General features: G+C 28.0%; 1 protein-coding gene across 5 annotated transcripts in view; it reads left to right on the top strand.

Annotated features, from left to right (window-relative positions):
- Window positions 1-12,425, top strand: part of LOC105362604 (lipase 3-like) — a 13,000-nt gene extending 575 nt beyond the window's left edge. For 2 of the 5 annotated variants that reach the window (XM_011500076.1, XM_011500075.1), the window contains exons 2-14: window positions 905-1,025; window positions 3,806-4,043; window positions 4,436-4,511; window positions 4,731-4,884; window positions 5,497-5,581; window positions 5,878-5,957; window positions 8,388-8,495; window positions 8,736-8,937; window positions 9,906-10,267; window positions 10,780-10,938; window positions 11,518-11,602; window positions 11,700-11,845; window positions 11,925-12,425. In XM_011500076.1, the coding sequence (XP_011498378.1) occupies window positions 930-1,025; window positions 3,806-4,043; window positions 4,436-4,511; window positions 4,731-4,884; window positions 5,497-5,581; window positions 5,878-5,957; window positions 8,388-8,495; window positions 8,736-8,937; window positions 9,906-10,267; window positions 10,780-10,938; window positions 11,518-11,602; window positions 11,700-11,845; window positions 11,925-12,083 (1,950 nt within the window). In that variant the 5' untranslated portion in view covers window positions 905-929 and the 3' untranslated portion in view covers window positions 12,084-12,425. Of the gene's footprint in view, window positions 1-883; window positions 1,026-3,805; window positions 4,044-4,435; window positions 4,512-4,730; window positions 4,885-5,496; window positions 5,582-5,877; window positions 5,958-8,387; window positions 8,496-8,735; window positions 8,938-9,905; window positions 10,268-10,779; window positions 10,939-11,517; window positions 11,603-11,699; window positions 11,846-11,924 lie in introns of all 5 variants that reach the window. The other 3 variants (XM_011500077.1, XM_011500073.1, XM_011500074.1) reach the window with 2 other exon arrangements.
- The last annotated feature ends 1,355 nt before the right edge of the window (window positions 12,426-13,780 follow it).

Here is a 13,780-nt window from a genome sequence, read left to right as displayed (position 1 = left end):
TCTCTCTCTCTCTATCTCTCTCTCTATCTCTCTCTCTATCTCTCTTTCTTCTTCCTTGGGTTTTCTTTCTTTCTTTTATTTTATATGTTCAATCGGTATGTAAAGTAATATATTTATAAGGCAAAGAGAGTTTACATAGAATACAATTGAAAATAAAATTCATGCGTGTTTAATGTAACGTTTTATCGAGATCAAATATGACGAAGGGGAAACCCAAGTAAAAACGGTCATTTAAAACATAAAATTCATACATCTATATACGTATATATAGGTGTGTGCGTGTTTGCGTGTGTGTGTGTGTGTGTGTGTGTGTGTGTGTGCGTGCGTGCGTGTGCGTGCATGTGTGTGTATTAGCATATTTTCTTTATGAATTTTTTCATTTCATTATGATGTTTTTTCATTGTGTTCTATTGCAATTAAGTTACTTTTAATCCTTAATTTTTTACTTATTTCACACATTCGGTAATACAGATGCTTTTACCATTGTATAGAAATTCATTTTACATGCAACTATGTCAGATGTAATTCACTTATAAAATTATAGTAGCTATTAATTGTAATGCCAATAATTTATTATAAAGAAAATTGGCCTTTGCTTCACAATATATATTATTAAATTTTCAATACATTTGATGTTTCCTCTTATTCGGCAAAAAAAAAAAAAAAAAAAAAAAAAAAGAAGAAAAAAATTTACCTTAAAAAATGAATATTCCATTCTTAAAAGCACCATAAAAGTATCTATTATTAATTCTAAAATTTTCCTCATTTTTGCATTACCGAATTATTGAGAATTAGCAAACCTTCAATTTACAATTCATCATAAAAATTAGACATCATGAGAATTCAAACAATAAAATATTTATAATCGACTTATATTTTAAAGGTACATTGGTTACGATTTTAGATTAACCAAGAAGAAGTGGCTCATCATGTACATAATAACATTTGTTGTTCTTCTTCTGTTTACCACGATTACAATAATTGTGGGTAACGATACGTACTTCGACACCAGTGGAAGAAATTTGGTATTTGCTTAATTTGATGTATTTTAAATATCTGATCTTAATTCGATGTCATAATGACTTTAGATGATATAATGTTTAGTTAAATATATGCAGGAGTCTTTCATAAAACGAGAATAAAGAATTGATTAAAGTCGATAGCCATTGGAAGAAAATCATTATATATATATATGTATATATATTTTTTTTTCTTCTTTTTTTTTTTTTTACGAATGTGCACTAATTTTGTATAATGGCTCAGCATTAGTTTAATTATTACGAATATATTTCAAAATGGCATTTCTCTTTAAAATGTACTGCAATGTATTAGATTTGAAAGGAATAGAGTGACCTAGATTTTGGGTATTTTAAAAAATTAACGTTTTTCTCAGATTTATTATAGTTAATACTACTTCAAACGAATATCACGGCAATTTTCATGAAATATGTCAAAAAGTTTCATATTTATTCGCTTTATACATTTATTGCTTGTTAAAGTTATATTTGTTAATGGAATATAATTATTTTATTATTAATATCTGAGCCATAAATAACAACGAATTCCTTCGTGAAGAAACGAACTTATAAACGAATTCGATTTTAAATAAATTAGAATGACCTCGTCGAGTTCATTCGTAAATGCCCATGGCGATTGTATTAAAAACTATATTTTAATGGATTTCTACCATTTTTTTTATTGTTATCTTGATTGTTAATTTAACTGTACTTGACATTTACATTTTTATTTTATTTTTTTTTTAATTACACACGATGACTGCTTGAAAATTTTACTTGTAGGCTGATATAATATTTAGAGTCTTATTCGATAAAAGCTTTTTTTTTCAACTAATACGTGATAAGTTTCTGATTATGTCTGGAAATTTTCATACAATAACTAAAGTTATTTTTTACAGATACGCCAATTTATTTTATAATTTTGAAATTACATTAATTATTCGATTTTATATATTAATAAAGGATTATCAAAATGTATTTTCGCCTGTTAATGTTATAGTGTGTTTATTTTAATATTTAGTTTTAGGAAAGACTACTAATGTAAATGTAATTGACTATTTAGATTTTATATACTCATTTTAACATGAGTCATAAATGTATGAGCAATAATTTGTTATTACAATGACGTAATTTGTGGATCATGATGAATACATTTATTGATACTAGACTGTATGATAATAATTCAGCCAATGAAAAATGCGTTCATTCTATGAATGTATTTTAAATTTACTTACTTTTATAATTTTACCAATAAATCAATGTAATTAGTATCATAAAAGACATTTAATTCATTGATAAAAAGAATTACTTATTAATGTCATCAATTAACAGAATATGCTGCTTACTAATTTATCAATTTTTACTTTAAGATAGGAGTAGGTAATACATTTTTACATTGAAATCATTGTAAGACAATTTAAATACAATTGTTCATCTGAATTCTTGTTTTTTCTTTATCTTTTTACTTATTATTATTTTATAGTATCAAAATGGAATTTTTTAACAAGCATACTATTTTAAGTATTTGGCAAATTTAGAAATTTTTTTGAAAATTTAATAAAAAACTTCTGGTTGTTATACTTAAGTATATTTTAATTTAATTCAGCAACGCTTAAGTGATGCGTTTAATATATTTTAATGCCATCAATGTGGAAGAATTTAAATATTGAATTTTTAATGTAATATGTAATTTGGAACGCGTGATCTGGAAATTCGTTAGTTTTATAATTGTCCGTTTTGTTCCTAATTATATTTGTAATTTCAACATTATTTTCATATATATATATAGATTATTGATTTTGATATGTATATCTTATTCAAATTTTATATAAATCAAATAACGTCTTTATGTCATTTATTTATCATTATATAACAGAAATGCAGAATAATATTATGCAGTTCAGTGTTGACGTCAATAGTACTACTGATGGATCATACTTTCCGAGTATTTTCTAATTAATTATAAAATAATATATTTACATATTACCTAGTGCAAGTAGTCTTGTCTTTTTAATTTCATTATTAATGTAATAATTCAAACATATAAAATGAGAAAAGATCGACATATTTTACTTTGTTTTTTTTTTTTTACATTTTTTTATATATATTTTTATATTTTTTTTTTTTTTTTTTTTTTTTTTTAATAAACAATTGTTCCCTCACGCAATAAATAATATTTCTGATTTCATGATGAAGTGGATAAATTTTACACATAGTTTTATTTCATATTTCATAATCTTTAAATCTGCTGATAATTAATAAGAATCGAAAATTTCGTGAATATGTATTAAACGCCATCTCGTTCTATGGAATTTAAGAGTTGTTTGATGTAAAATCAAGCGCCTTGCCTTGTTTCTATAAAATATAATTTATTTTATATCTCTTGCATATGTTATATGCATTTTATGTATAAATTGCAATTAAGATCGATCCATATTAATTGCTACATATAAAGTGAATTCATTCAAATAAATACTTGGTAATACGCAAAAACAAAGATTTTACTTTTATGCTTAATCAAAAAAGTATTCAAAACCTAAGAAAATCTTTGCTTCACTAATTATATATCAATTTTATTTATCATACGTAAATAATGACAATAAAATTAAAATAAAAAAGTATTAAATAACTTTGGATCGATTGTTTATATTCGGTTATATTATGAATTTCATTATCAACCCGACATTGATGTACAGTGCACTATAAATAAATATAACTCAACGGATAATCATAATAACATATTTTCTATTTTATTATCAAAAAGTGAATATATTATTTTGTTCATTTAGTATCAGCTGAATATACTTTCGGAATACGAACTTGAACGTTATGCATTTCCGCCCGTTTTGCCAACGTCTGAGTCTGAGATTCAAGAACAAGTCGATTTAAAGAATGAAACTATATTATATAGAATTTCGTCGGGACCAAAATCACCGAAGAAGATAGGAAAACAACCGGTGTTCATAGAAAATGGAATTCTCTGTGATAAGGATCCCTGTGAAGTTAATAAACCCAAAATTGCAGTTGGTAAATAAAATAATAATTTAATTCTCATTATCGAATGGGGTATAATTGACATTATGCCGATAAATTTGTTTTATAAAATGATACGATTAATTATTAAATAAATGTAAAATATCAGATAACAATTTCATTGTTATTTGATAGAAAAGTATATTCACATAAAATGTACTAACTTTTACTATAATTTTTAACTTGATTTAAATATAATTTTTTCAATGTTACTTAAGTATGATCTCAGCTCATTATTGCATTATAAATGATATGTGGTTCTCGTTATGTTAATAATTTCCGCGACTCTTTCTTAAAGTGTCAATTCCTATCGGAAAATAGACTTTATAGATTCGTTACACGTATCCATTTATTCTTATGTAATCCATGAAATTTCTATTTACCAGCTTACATACTTGTTGATCGGGGCTATGACGTCTGGTTAGGCATTGGTAACACTAGCATTGCCGAGAGTACGCTGTCGTAAGTTAACGTAATCATTTGTTCGAACAAGTTGAAATATGTACTGCTTATGTCATTATTTCAATATCTTTCTCTATATCTCGCGCACTTGCTTACTTACTTAGTCTCTCTCTCTCTCTCTCTCTTTCTCTCTCTCTCTCTCCTCTCTCTCTGCATGCTACAAAAATATAGTGTGAGTTCTTGATGTATTGCGCGTGTCGTGTAGTATAATATTTTTAGGAACGAAGAAAATGAAAGGAAGCGATTGGAACGCGTGGCTCAATATATATTGGCGTCCACTCAAGCGAATGAATTAACGGTAATGGGTCACTTTCACGGTTCTGTGCAATTTTTTGGCATGACTGCACCTCGTATTATCAATGATGAACCACAGGTGTGTTTTACCGCAGATCCGGCCATTACCCTGTATATGCAAATTAATAACAATTACATTTGTTTGTTAATTTCAATCGAGGCGATGTGAAAGTAAAAATATTTTTAATGCGTGTACTTTTAATAAGTAAGGTTAATTTATCAAATCCCGATTTGTTTTGTGAATTTGAAAGGACATTTTCGCCAAACGATCGCGTAAATTTAGATTTCAAAAAATTTTGAAAACAACACTTGTCAGAAATAAATGTAATCCATGTCATTTTTATATTGCCTCAAGGTATGCATAAATAGATGAAGATTACAAATTTCTATGCAAATAAAGATTTTTCATGTATTTCAGAAAATGTTCTTACGCCCGATACTTTATGAAATGAAAAATGATCAAATAATACTTTATTAATCGATTAAAATTACGAAAAATTTTATTAATATCTTGCAATACGTGTACACGGCTGGCTTATATTGTAATTCAGTACATTTTTTGCTTTATACAAAAAATTTGCCAATTTAACATATTATTAATATAAAATATTTTTATTATTAATTCGCGCTTGAAAATTTATATAGGGATTTAAAAATCATAGATAATATTAGTTGAATTTTTATATTGCAGTCAAAAATTTCAAGATGGTTGGATTATATTCCCGGTGTCAAAACTATCAAGTCGTTGTACAAAAAAGGAACAGGTTTTCTAACAAGTACATTATTAATATTTGCATGAATATTATTTTATTTGCATCTATGAACTTGAGCCAAAATCAAATAATTAAATTTGATAAAATTAATGTACCTTTAAAACTTTGGATTATTTATAAAATATACGTGTAAACATATTTGTCGAATATTGTAAATAATATTTTTAACAGACAATTACTTTCTCACCAAGTATTATGTTTTTACGACTTTAACATTAAGTAGCTTAATCATGCAAAGGTCCGAACAATTAGAACCAAAGTAAAATTTTCTTATTCATTTTTTTTTAATATTTTTGCAGGAGGTTATAATAATGTGGTTGACAGAATTGGACGTAAAATCAATTATATTACCGATGACTCGAACATACGCGATTTAAAGGTGAGAACACTTCACGATATTTATATTATTACGTACAACCGAAAATGTAAAAACAAATACACAATTCTAATATTGTCATTTGACGATTATCCGAGCAAATTAATGCATAGGCATGAATTATCAGTTGCTTAATTGAAGGAACAGCTATTAAATAAAAAATTTAAAAAAAAAATAAAAGTATATATTAGAAATACAATCGATTATCAATTTCCTAATTAAATTTCCTAAAAAATAACTAACATTTTTTCATTATTTGTTTAATGAAATATTTCTCAACATATCTAGACGGTAAAAACAGAACTTTGAGATCTATAAACATTGAAAATGATATAAATAGCAAATCACTATTGTTATTATGTATATTATTCAAAATAACAATACGTTTTATTTATTTTTATAAAACTTTATCTCAGTGTAGAATGATAAAATTAACTGTAAGAACACTGTCACTTCGTTTATTCCTACAGTTTTACAAAATCTTTGACCATTCATTCGTTAAAAATTTTATTAAAAAGAAGAAAAAAAAACAACTTGAAATTATATATTGATAATTTCAAAGATAATTAATAAGAGTTATTTATTATTATGTAACATTATGACATTTACTTCTTACACTTATCTATTCTTTGACAATTTCTTATAAATACAGATTCAATGTATTGTATTATCCTTTTAAGTAGTTTATTTTCAGAGATTTTTATATTCTATTAAAAATGGATAATTAATGTTAATTTTTCCAACGGAGAAAGAAATATAATATCTCATTTGGATTGTTATGTATAAAATTAATATTCTATTTAAGCAAACAAAAATTTAGTAGAAATTTTTGGGAATCACTACCTACAGAGTGACGGTAAACTGAAATTTTTTGTAAAATTTTTTAAAAAAATCCGTATAATGTATATTTGAATTTTTATCGACGAGTCAATTACACTTCTCATATTTATTTAATTTAACGAAGAAAAAAAAAGTCATGTAATTATCGAGGCTTTAATTTATTCATGGCACATTCCACTATTGAAGAAGAAATCTTATTCTTCGTCAATTTTATCTCACACTCTTGCTTACATTGTAATTGAGTTATTTATATATATATATATATATATATATATATATATATATATATATATATATATATATATATATATACATATACATGTGTGCGCGCGCGCGCGCGCGTGCGTGTGTGTGTGCATGTAAGCAAAATTAAGATAGCGCTTCGATGTTGCAAGTTATGACTTTTTTCATTCTTGCTTAAGCAAGGAAAATTCACTTCACGCATCATGAACAACGTCCTTGACTTGCTTTGCTCGTCTAGGCACAACGTTACTACACTACTACAAACTCATTTGCGGAATGTGACCAGTTCATATAGAAATATCTAATTAAACATAAGTTAGACAAGACTGGAAGAAAATTGAATCACGAAAAATTAGAAAATAACTCGTAGATCCTAGAATATAAGGGGGTCAAATATATGTTGTAATTTTTATTTTAAGCTTTTAATCATGAAATATACTTTTATGAAAGTACTTGTCGAGTGTAGTTCTTAATGATTTCTATTAGAGCTTAATATTAATTAAGTCAATAACAAAATTCAATTTGTATATTAAAATCAATAGGTGATTGTGAATTGTATTGGGAAGGAAAATATGATATTTCATAATCCAAGATAATTCTTCTTTTTTTCAATTCAAAATGTATTTGCAAATTAGTAAAATTTGATATTCGATAAATTAATTTTTATTTTTACTTTATTAATGTGAAATGATATAAAATTTGGAAATCATTTTGCATAAAATAAATAATATTAGTTTGAGCTTATTGTTTATAACATTGTGTAATAAATAATCTTACTAATATTAATGAATAATTTTAAAAAAAATTCTGTGAAATATTACATTGAACAAATTAAAATGTACTAATTATTATCTGTAATGAGACAATTTACAATTAATATCTTAACTGACAATATATATATATTTCTTCGATTATTAATAAATTTTTCTATAATTAGACTATTCTTTTTCACATTACACAATAATTTTATATTACGTATATTATATAATAAATAATCCAATCGGTAAGTAATCATTAATTTAATAATAGCCCTTTTTGTATAGAAAATTTAAACATTTGTTTCTTTTCTAGTATGCTTTCAGTAAATTTAACGAAAATAATAAGGATTGAATAAATCAATATAAAGTTAATACGATCATTAATAATGTAATGGACATAATAACTAAATAGCAAAGGAACATTATTTTTCTTATGCTGTTTTTAAAAAAACACACAAGTGTTTTTCACTTAAACAATGTATTATACGAATAATCAATATAGCATGCCGATAATAATATTATAACATCACAGATGATAAATCAAGTATTCAATAAGAATAGAAGGATCGTGCATTAAAATATTTAATTTCAGAATACCGTAATGAATGCCTGGGGCTTCATGATGACTATGGTCCTGCCCACCTTTACAATTAAAAATTTTTCGGATATGATGGACCATCCGGATGTATTTTTAGACACAGTGAGCAAAATTTCATACATTTTCTTTTTCTTTTTTTTTTTTTTATCATTGAAAAGAAAAAGAAAGATAATAATAATTAAGCAAATATTCGATGAAAATAAGGAATATCTTCATTACTTTGTAATCGGTATCGATCGGCCCCAATAGCCTCTAACGTTCCCTCGAATAAATAAAGCATTTTACCAATCCCTCCTTGATAATGCAAATAAATTATAACTGAAAAGACATTAAATCTCCTAGGCTCAGCTGATACGAAAATACGGTTACCAAGCCGAATCGCACCAAACGGAGACGACCGACGGTTATCTGCTGACGATACACCGAATACCCGGAAACGAGTCGATGTCCGCACCGAAGGGGGGCAAACCCGTGGTCCTCCTCCAGCACGGGATTTTGGGTAGCTCCGCGGATTGGGTGATGCTCGGCCCGAGTCAATCTTTAGGTATTGCGTATTTGGTTTTGGTAACACTTAGTTTGGCGTTGAGATTGTGCAATTCTTCAGCGTTCACTGCTTGCGGCTAATGATAAGTTCGGATTTTTCTTTTAGATTTTGTGTGTGTGTGTGTGTGTGTTTTTTTTTTTTTTTTTTTTTTTTTTTTTTTTTTTTACCGTGTACGAGGGGCAAAAATTGAAAAATTTCAGGCAAGAGGAGATTAATTATCAGATAGAAAATAGAAGACGTAATTATTATCCAATGATTTGCGGGCAAGGGACTGACTGATAATCCAGTGTATTTAGCAGAGTAATGAGTAATGGATGGAAAGCTTTTTTTAGAGCATCGCAATGTCTGTCGACTACTGGAATTGACATCATTAATACTTATTTGCGTAAATATGTATAATATGGTGTTAAAGCTATTGGATACGTTTTAGATGATACTTGCGGTATTTTTGTAAGAGCATCCTTATAAAGGACACGGCTTTGAAGTATAATAATAATAAAAGAAAAAGGTTGCGTTAATCGACGAGTATATTTCTCTTTCTTTGCGAACGTTTTCAGCGAACATGGCAATAAATTCTTGAGATTTTACAACCGCTGAGATTTATATATATATATATATATATATATATTCCACAATAAACATGTATATTAATTAAAATCATAACGCTGAAGAAAAGATCGTCGCAATACTCGTATATTAATAAGCATTGCAAAAGTATGTATTAGCAATTGTACGCGTTAAAAGTACAAATCCATTAACTTACGCAATCGATGCCCAGAGAGATTTTTTTTATTATAAATTGTAATGTAATCCTATTCGCTCGAATTCCTCATAGAATATTACCCATAGAAAGATACCTATTAGGCGGCAATAAAGATATTCCAAGAGAATCAAAGAACCATACGGGCATTGCACGCGTAGCCTCGACAATTATTTCCCCAAAAATAATGTACATTTTCAATCGTAAGCTTACATGCTGTCGGATGCCGGTTACGACGTGTGGATGGGCAATTCACGTGGCAACACCTATTCCAAGGCTCACGTAAACTTCTCGGCCTCTAGCTCCAAGTTTTGGGAATTCTCGTGGCACGAAATGGGAATACACGATCTGCCAGCGACAATAAACTATATTCTCAATGCCACCGGTCAGAAGCAAATACATTACGTTGGGCATTCGCAGGGCTGTAGCATTTTATTCGTTATGCTTTCGGAGAAACCCGAATACAACGAGATGATTGGAAAAGCCGCTCTGTTTGCCCCGGTGGCTAACACTACCAATGCCAGGAGTCCGATTATTGGCGTTTTCTCAAAGATATCAATGCCACTTTACGTGAGATTTTTCATTTTCATAGCGCCAACTTTAAGCTCTCTCTCTCTCTCTCTCTCTCTCTCTCTCTCTCCATGTCCCAACAAGCGATATTCGAACGTAATGCAAACTTCATCGATCCCATTATATCAAATAATATTAATTTGTCGGAAGCCATGTGTTTTATTGAAAAATTAAATTAAAAAATAATCATCTATTTTACATACTAGTTTCCCTACTAATAATTAACTTTCGCAATTGCATATTATCAATTATAATATATTGGAGATTAGTTATAATTATTAACAGCTAATTCCCTATATGCAGCAAATAGCTAAACTTCCGACGCGATTAATACAAATTCTCATATAAATCCCATGCATTTCTATTTTCATCGTTCCATTCGATCGCGGCTAACGAACGTCAGTCTCTCGCGTACACATTGCCAAATCAATAACATTTAAAAATAATTGTTATCAAAACATTCATAATTAATGCATAATAAATCTCTTCTCGTGTATTTGTCTATTGAACAGTATCTAATAAGAGTTTTTGGCGTGAATGACTTTTTGCCGACCAATGCTTTGCTCACGAAAATTGGCAGAGAAGTATGCGAAGCACGTTCGCCTTATCAAGTTGTTTGTAGCAATGTACTGTTTATGATAACTGGCTACGATGCTTCGTTATTAAATAAGGTGAGTATTTGCATAACTGCATCACTACTAGTTAATAACGATTTTTTTAAAGATAATAAGTTAAAGACAAACATTAAAAAGACAGAAGGAGAAACAAAAAAAAAAAAGACAAAAAAACAAAAACGACAAAAGAAAAAATAATAACATTGAAAATGTACGTGTGAAAAGCGAAGAATAAACGTGACGACCAATTGACTTTGTAATTAATAAACTAATATTGAATGTACATTATTTGTCAACTTGAATATTTCTAATAATTATTATTGTAACGTCATAAAAATAACGATAATAATAATATTGTCATATAATAAATATATCGTGTAGATATGCGAGTAAGGGAGCCGCACTATTCGGAGATTATTTTAAATATAAATCAATTGTAATTGTATTGGTAAATATAATTAGCGAGGATATCTTTCTTTTTTGGCAAAGGAAGCTAATGATATTCCTTATTTATTATCGCTCATAAAAATTTCTTCAACATTTTGATAATTGCATCTTATTGTAGGAACAAAATAAAAAGTGCTTCCCAGTTAATATTACTTTATTTTAATAGAATTTTTAATTTGCATTTTTCAGACGACTATACCAATTATTCTCGGTCATGTACCCGCGGGTAGTTCGATAAAGCAATTCTTTCATTACGCCCAGGGACGTAATTCAAGTAACCAGATTTCTTATAATATTAATTATAAATTGTCAATCACCAATGCGTATTTTATTTTATTAATAATAACAATTGTGATTTTCTATATGTACAGAGAAATTTCGACAGTTTGATTACGGCAATTCCAAAATAAACAATATAGTTTACAATCAAACCGAGCCTCCAGAATACCTAATTGAAAATGTCAAAATTCCTGTTCAAATTTATTACGCTCAAAATGATTTAATTACTGACTTTAGAGTAAGATGCCTATTAATATTTTATAATTTTACTATTTTAATAGTCGAAATTATCGGTAAGCCTCTTTTACATTTTATAGGACATTGAAATGCTGGCAAATCAGCTGCCCAATCTTCGAGAATTATATAAAGTACCAAATGAGAATTTTAATCACATTGGCTTCACTTATGCGACCGAAGCTCCTAAATTAATTTACGAACCACTCATAAAGTACCTTAAGAATGCCACTCTACCGTAAAGGAATGAAAGAAAATAGTTTTTCCTCCTATATCTCGCTAATATTACGATGCCTAGTAATTTATTTCTTAATACATAATCGAACTTTACAAATTTACAGCTATATTTATATAAATTAGATCTTGAAATCGTACAAGGAAATATTTTACAAAAAACATAAATATTCATTTGCTCGTGTCATATTTCAATGAGATAATACAAACGTTTAATGGCCAACATAAGGAAATGTAGCGGAAAACAACATGGAAAATTCGGCCCCAATCGTATATTTATATTTACGTGTATAAGACACACAATCGCTTCATATTCTGCCCAATTCGTTGTATATTATTATAATTATTATTATTATCATTATTATTATTATTATTATTATTCTTATTAATATTATTGTTATTATTGTTGTAAATTTTATTTTTATACGTTATTTAACAATTTTGTATTTTATTCGTGAATTTTAATTACTATTTCATTGTTATCAAATATTCTAATAATTCTAATAATATTCTAATAAATAAGGAATTTTGATAAAATAGATAGTAAATAATGAGAAAGGAGCATTATTATTGATAATTGATGTAAAATATTTGTAATAAAATTGTAATATAATAAAACAATGAATCGATTATAAAAATACTTTCAATTTTCATTAATTTTTTTAAACACAATAGGGGCTATTCATTGGAACAGCGTAGGGTAACTTTTCATGCGCATGCGTATGTTTCATGGAAATACCGAGGGATGCGGTATACATACAGCCCTTGTCTTACTATCATTTTACTTTGAGTCGACTCAGTCGATGCCAAAAGGTCGCGCCGGGCACGTCGCTTTCTCACCCTTTCCTTTTCCACAACTCACCCCCGTTTGCTTATCGCTCATTCTCTCGCTCTCTCTCTCTCTCTCTCTCTCTCTCTGTCTCTGTCTCTCTATCACTCGCTCTCACTCTGATTATTATTCTCTCTTACTCTATATTTTGCTCATTATATATCTTTCTCTAACTTTCTCTCTCTCTCTCTCTCTCTCTCTCTCTCTCTCTCGCTCTCTGGCTCTCTTCATGTTTGTTACGCTAGCAACTATTTCTCTCAGTTATATCTAACAAGAAGGAGAATCAGTAATAACGGAAATTATCTCCCGTGTCTCTTCAATGAAATTTGAGCATAAAGAAAAATAAAGCAAGACATTTAAATTTTGTTGCTATGTCGACTCGACATTATCAAAGAATACACGAATTGTAATATACAATTTGGGTATTTTGCAACTCATAATAATAACGACATACAAGGATTTATAATTAGAGATTGATCGAGCTAAAAATATTGAAACAAGAAATATAAAAAAAATTATACAAGGAAAAAATAAATCGGAGGGTAAGATTGTAAAGAAGAGTTATAACATTGAAAGATAATTAAATAGTACAAACAAATATAAAGGAAAAAGTGAATACAGTGTTATTGGTAGTCATATTGTAGTGCAGTTACATAAAGTAGAAGAAGAAAAAAATGAGACAAAGATCACAAAGAAAGAGGACAAAAATGCAGATTAACCACCACGTTGCAGGTTGTGCATGACATCTTTATCGACGACATAAACAATCTTTACTCGAACTTTCTTAACTCTTTTCTCTTTTATTTTCTTGTTGTTTTTCTTTTCTTTTGTTTTGCTTTTTTATTTAACTGGTATATAGTTATGGTAATCGTCAGA

The sequence above is a fragment of the Ceratosolen solmsi genome, unplaced genomic scaffold (assembly GCF_000503995.2).
Source record: "Ceratosolen solmsi marchali unplaced genomic scaffold, CerSol_1.0 scaffold41, whole genome shotgun sequence".
Taxonomy (NCBI): domain Eukaryota; kingdom Metazoa; phylum Arthropoda; class Insecta; order Hymenoptera; family Agaonidae; genus Ceratosolen; species Ceratosolen solmsi.
The sequence above is the reverse complement of the archived record's forward strand: the minus strand, read 5'-3'. Positions and strand labels throughout refer to the sequence as shown.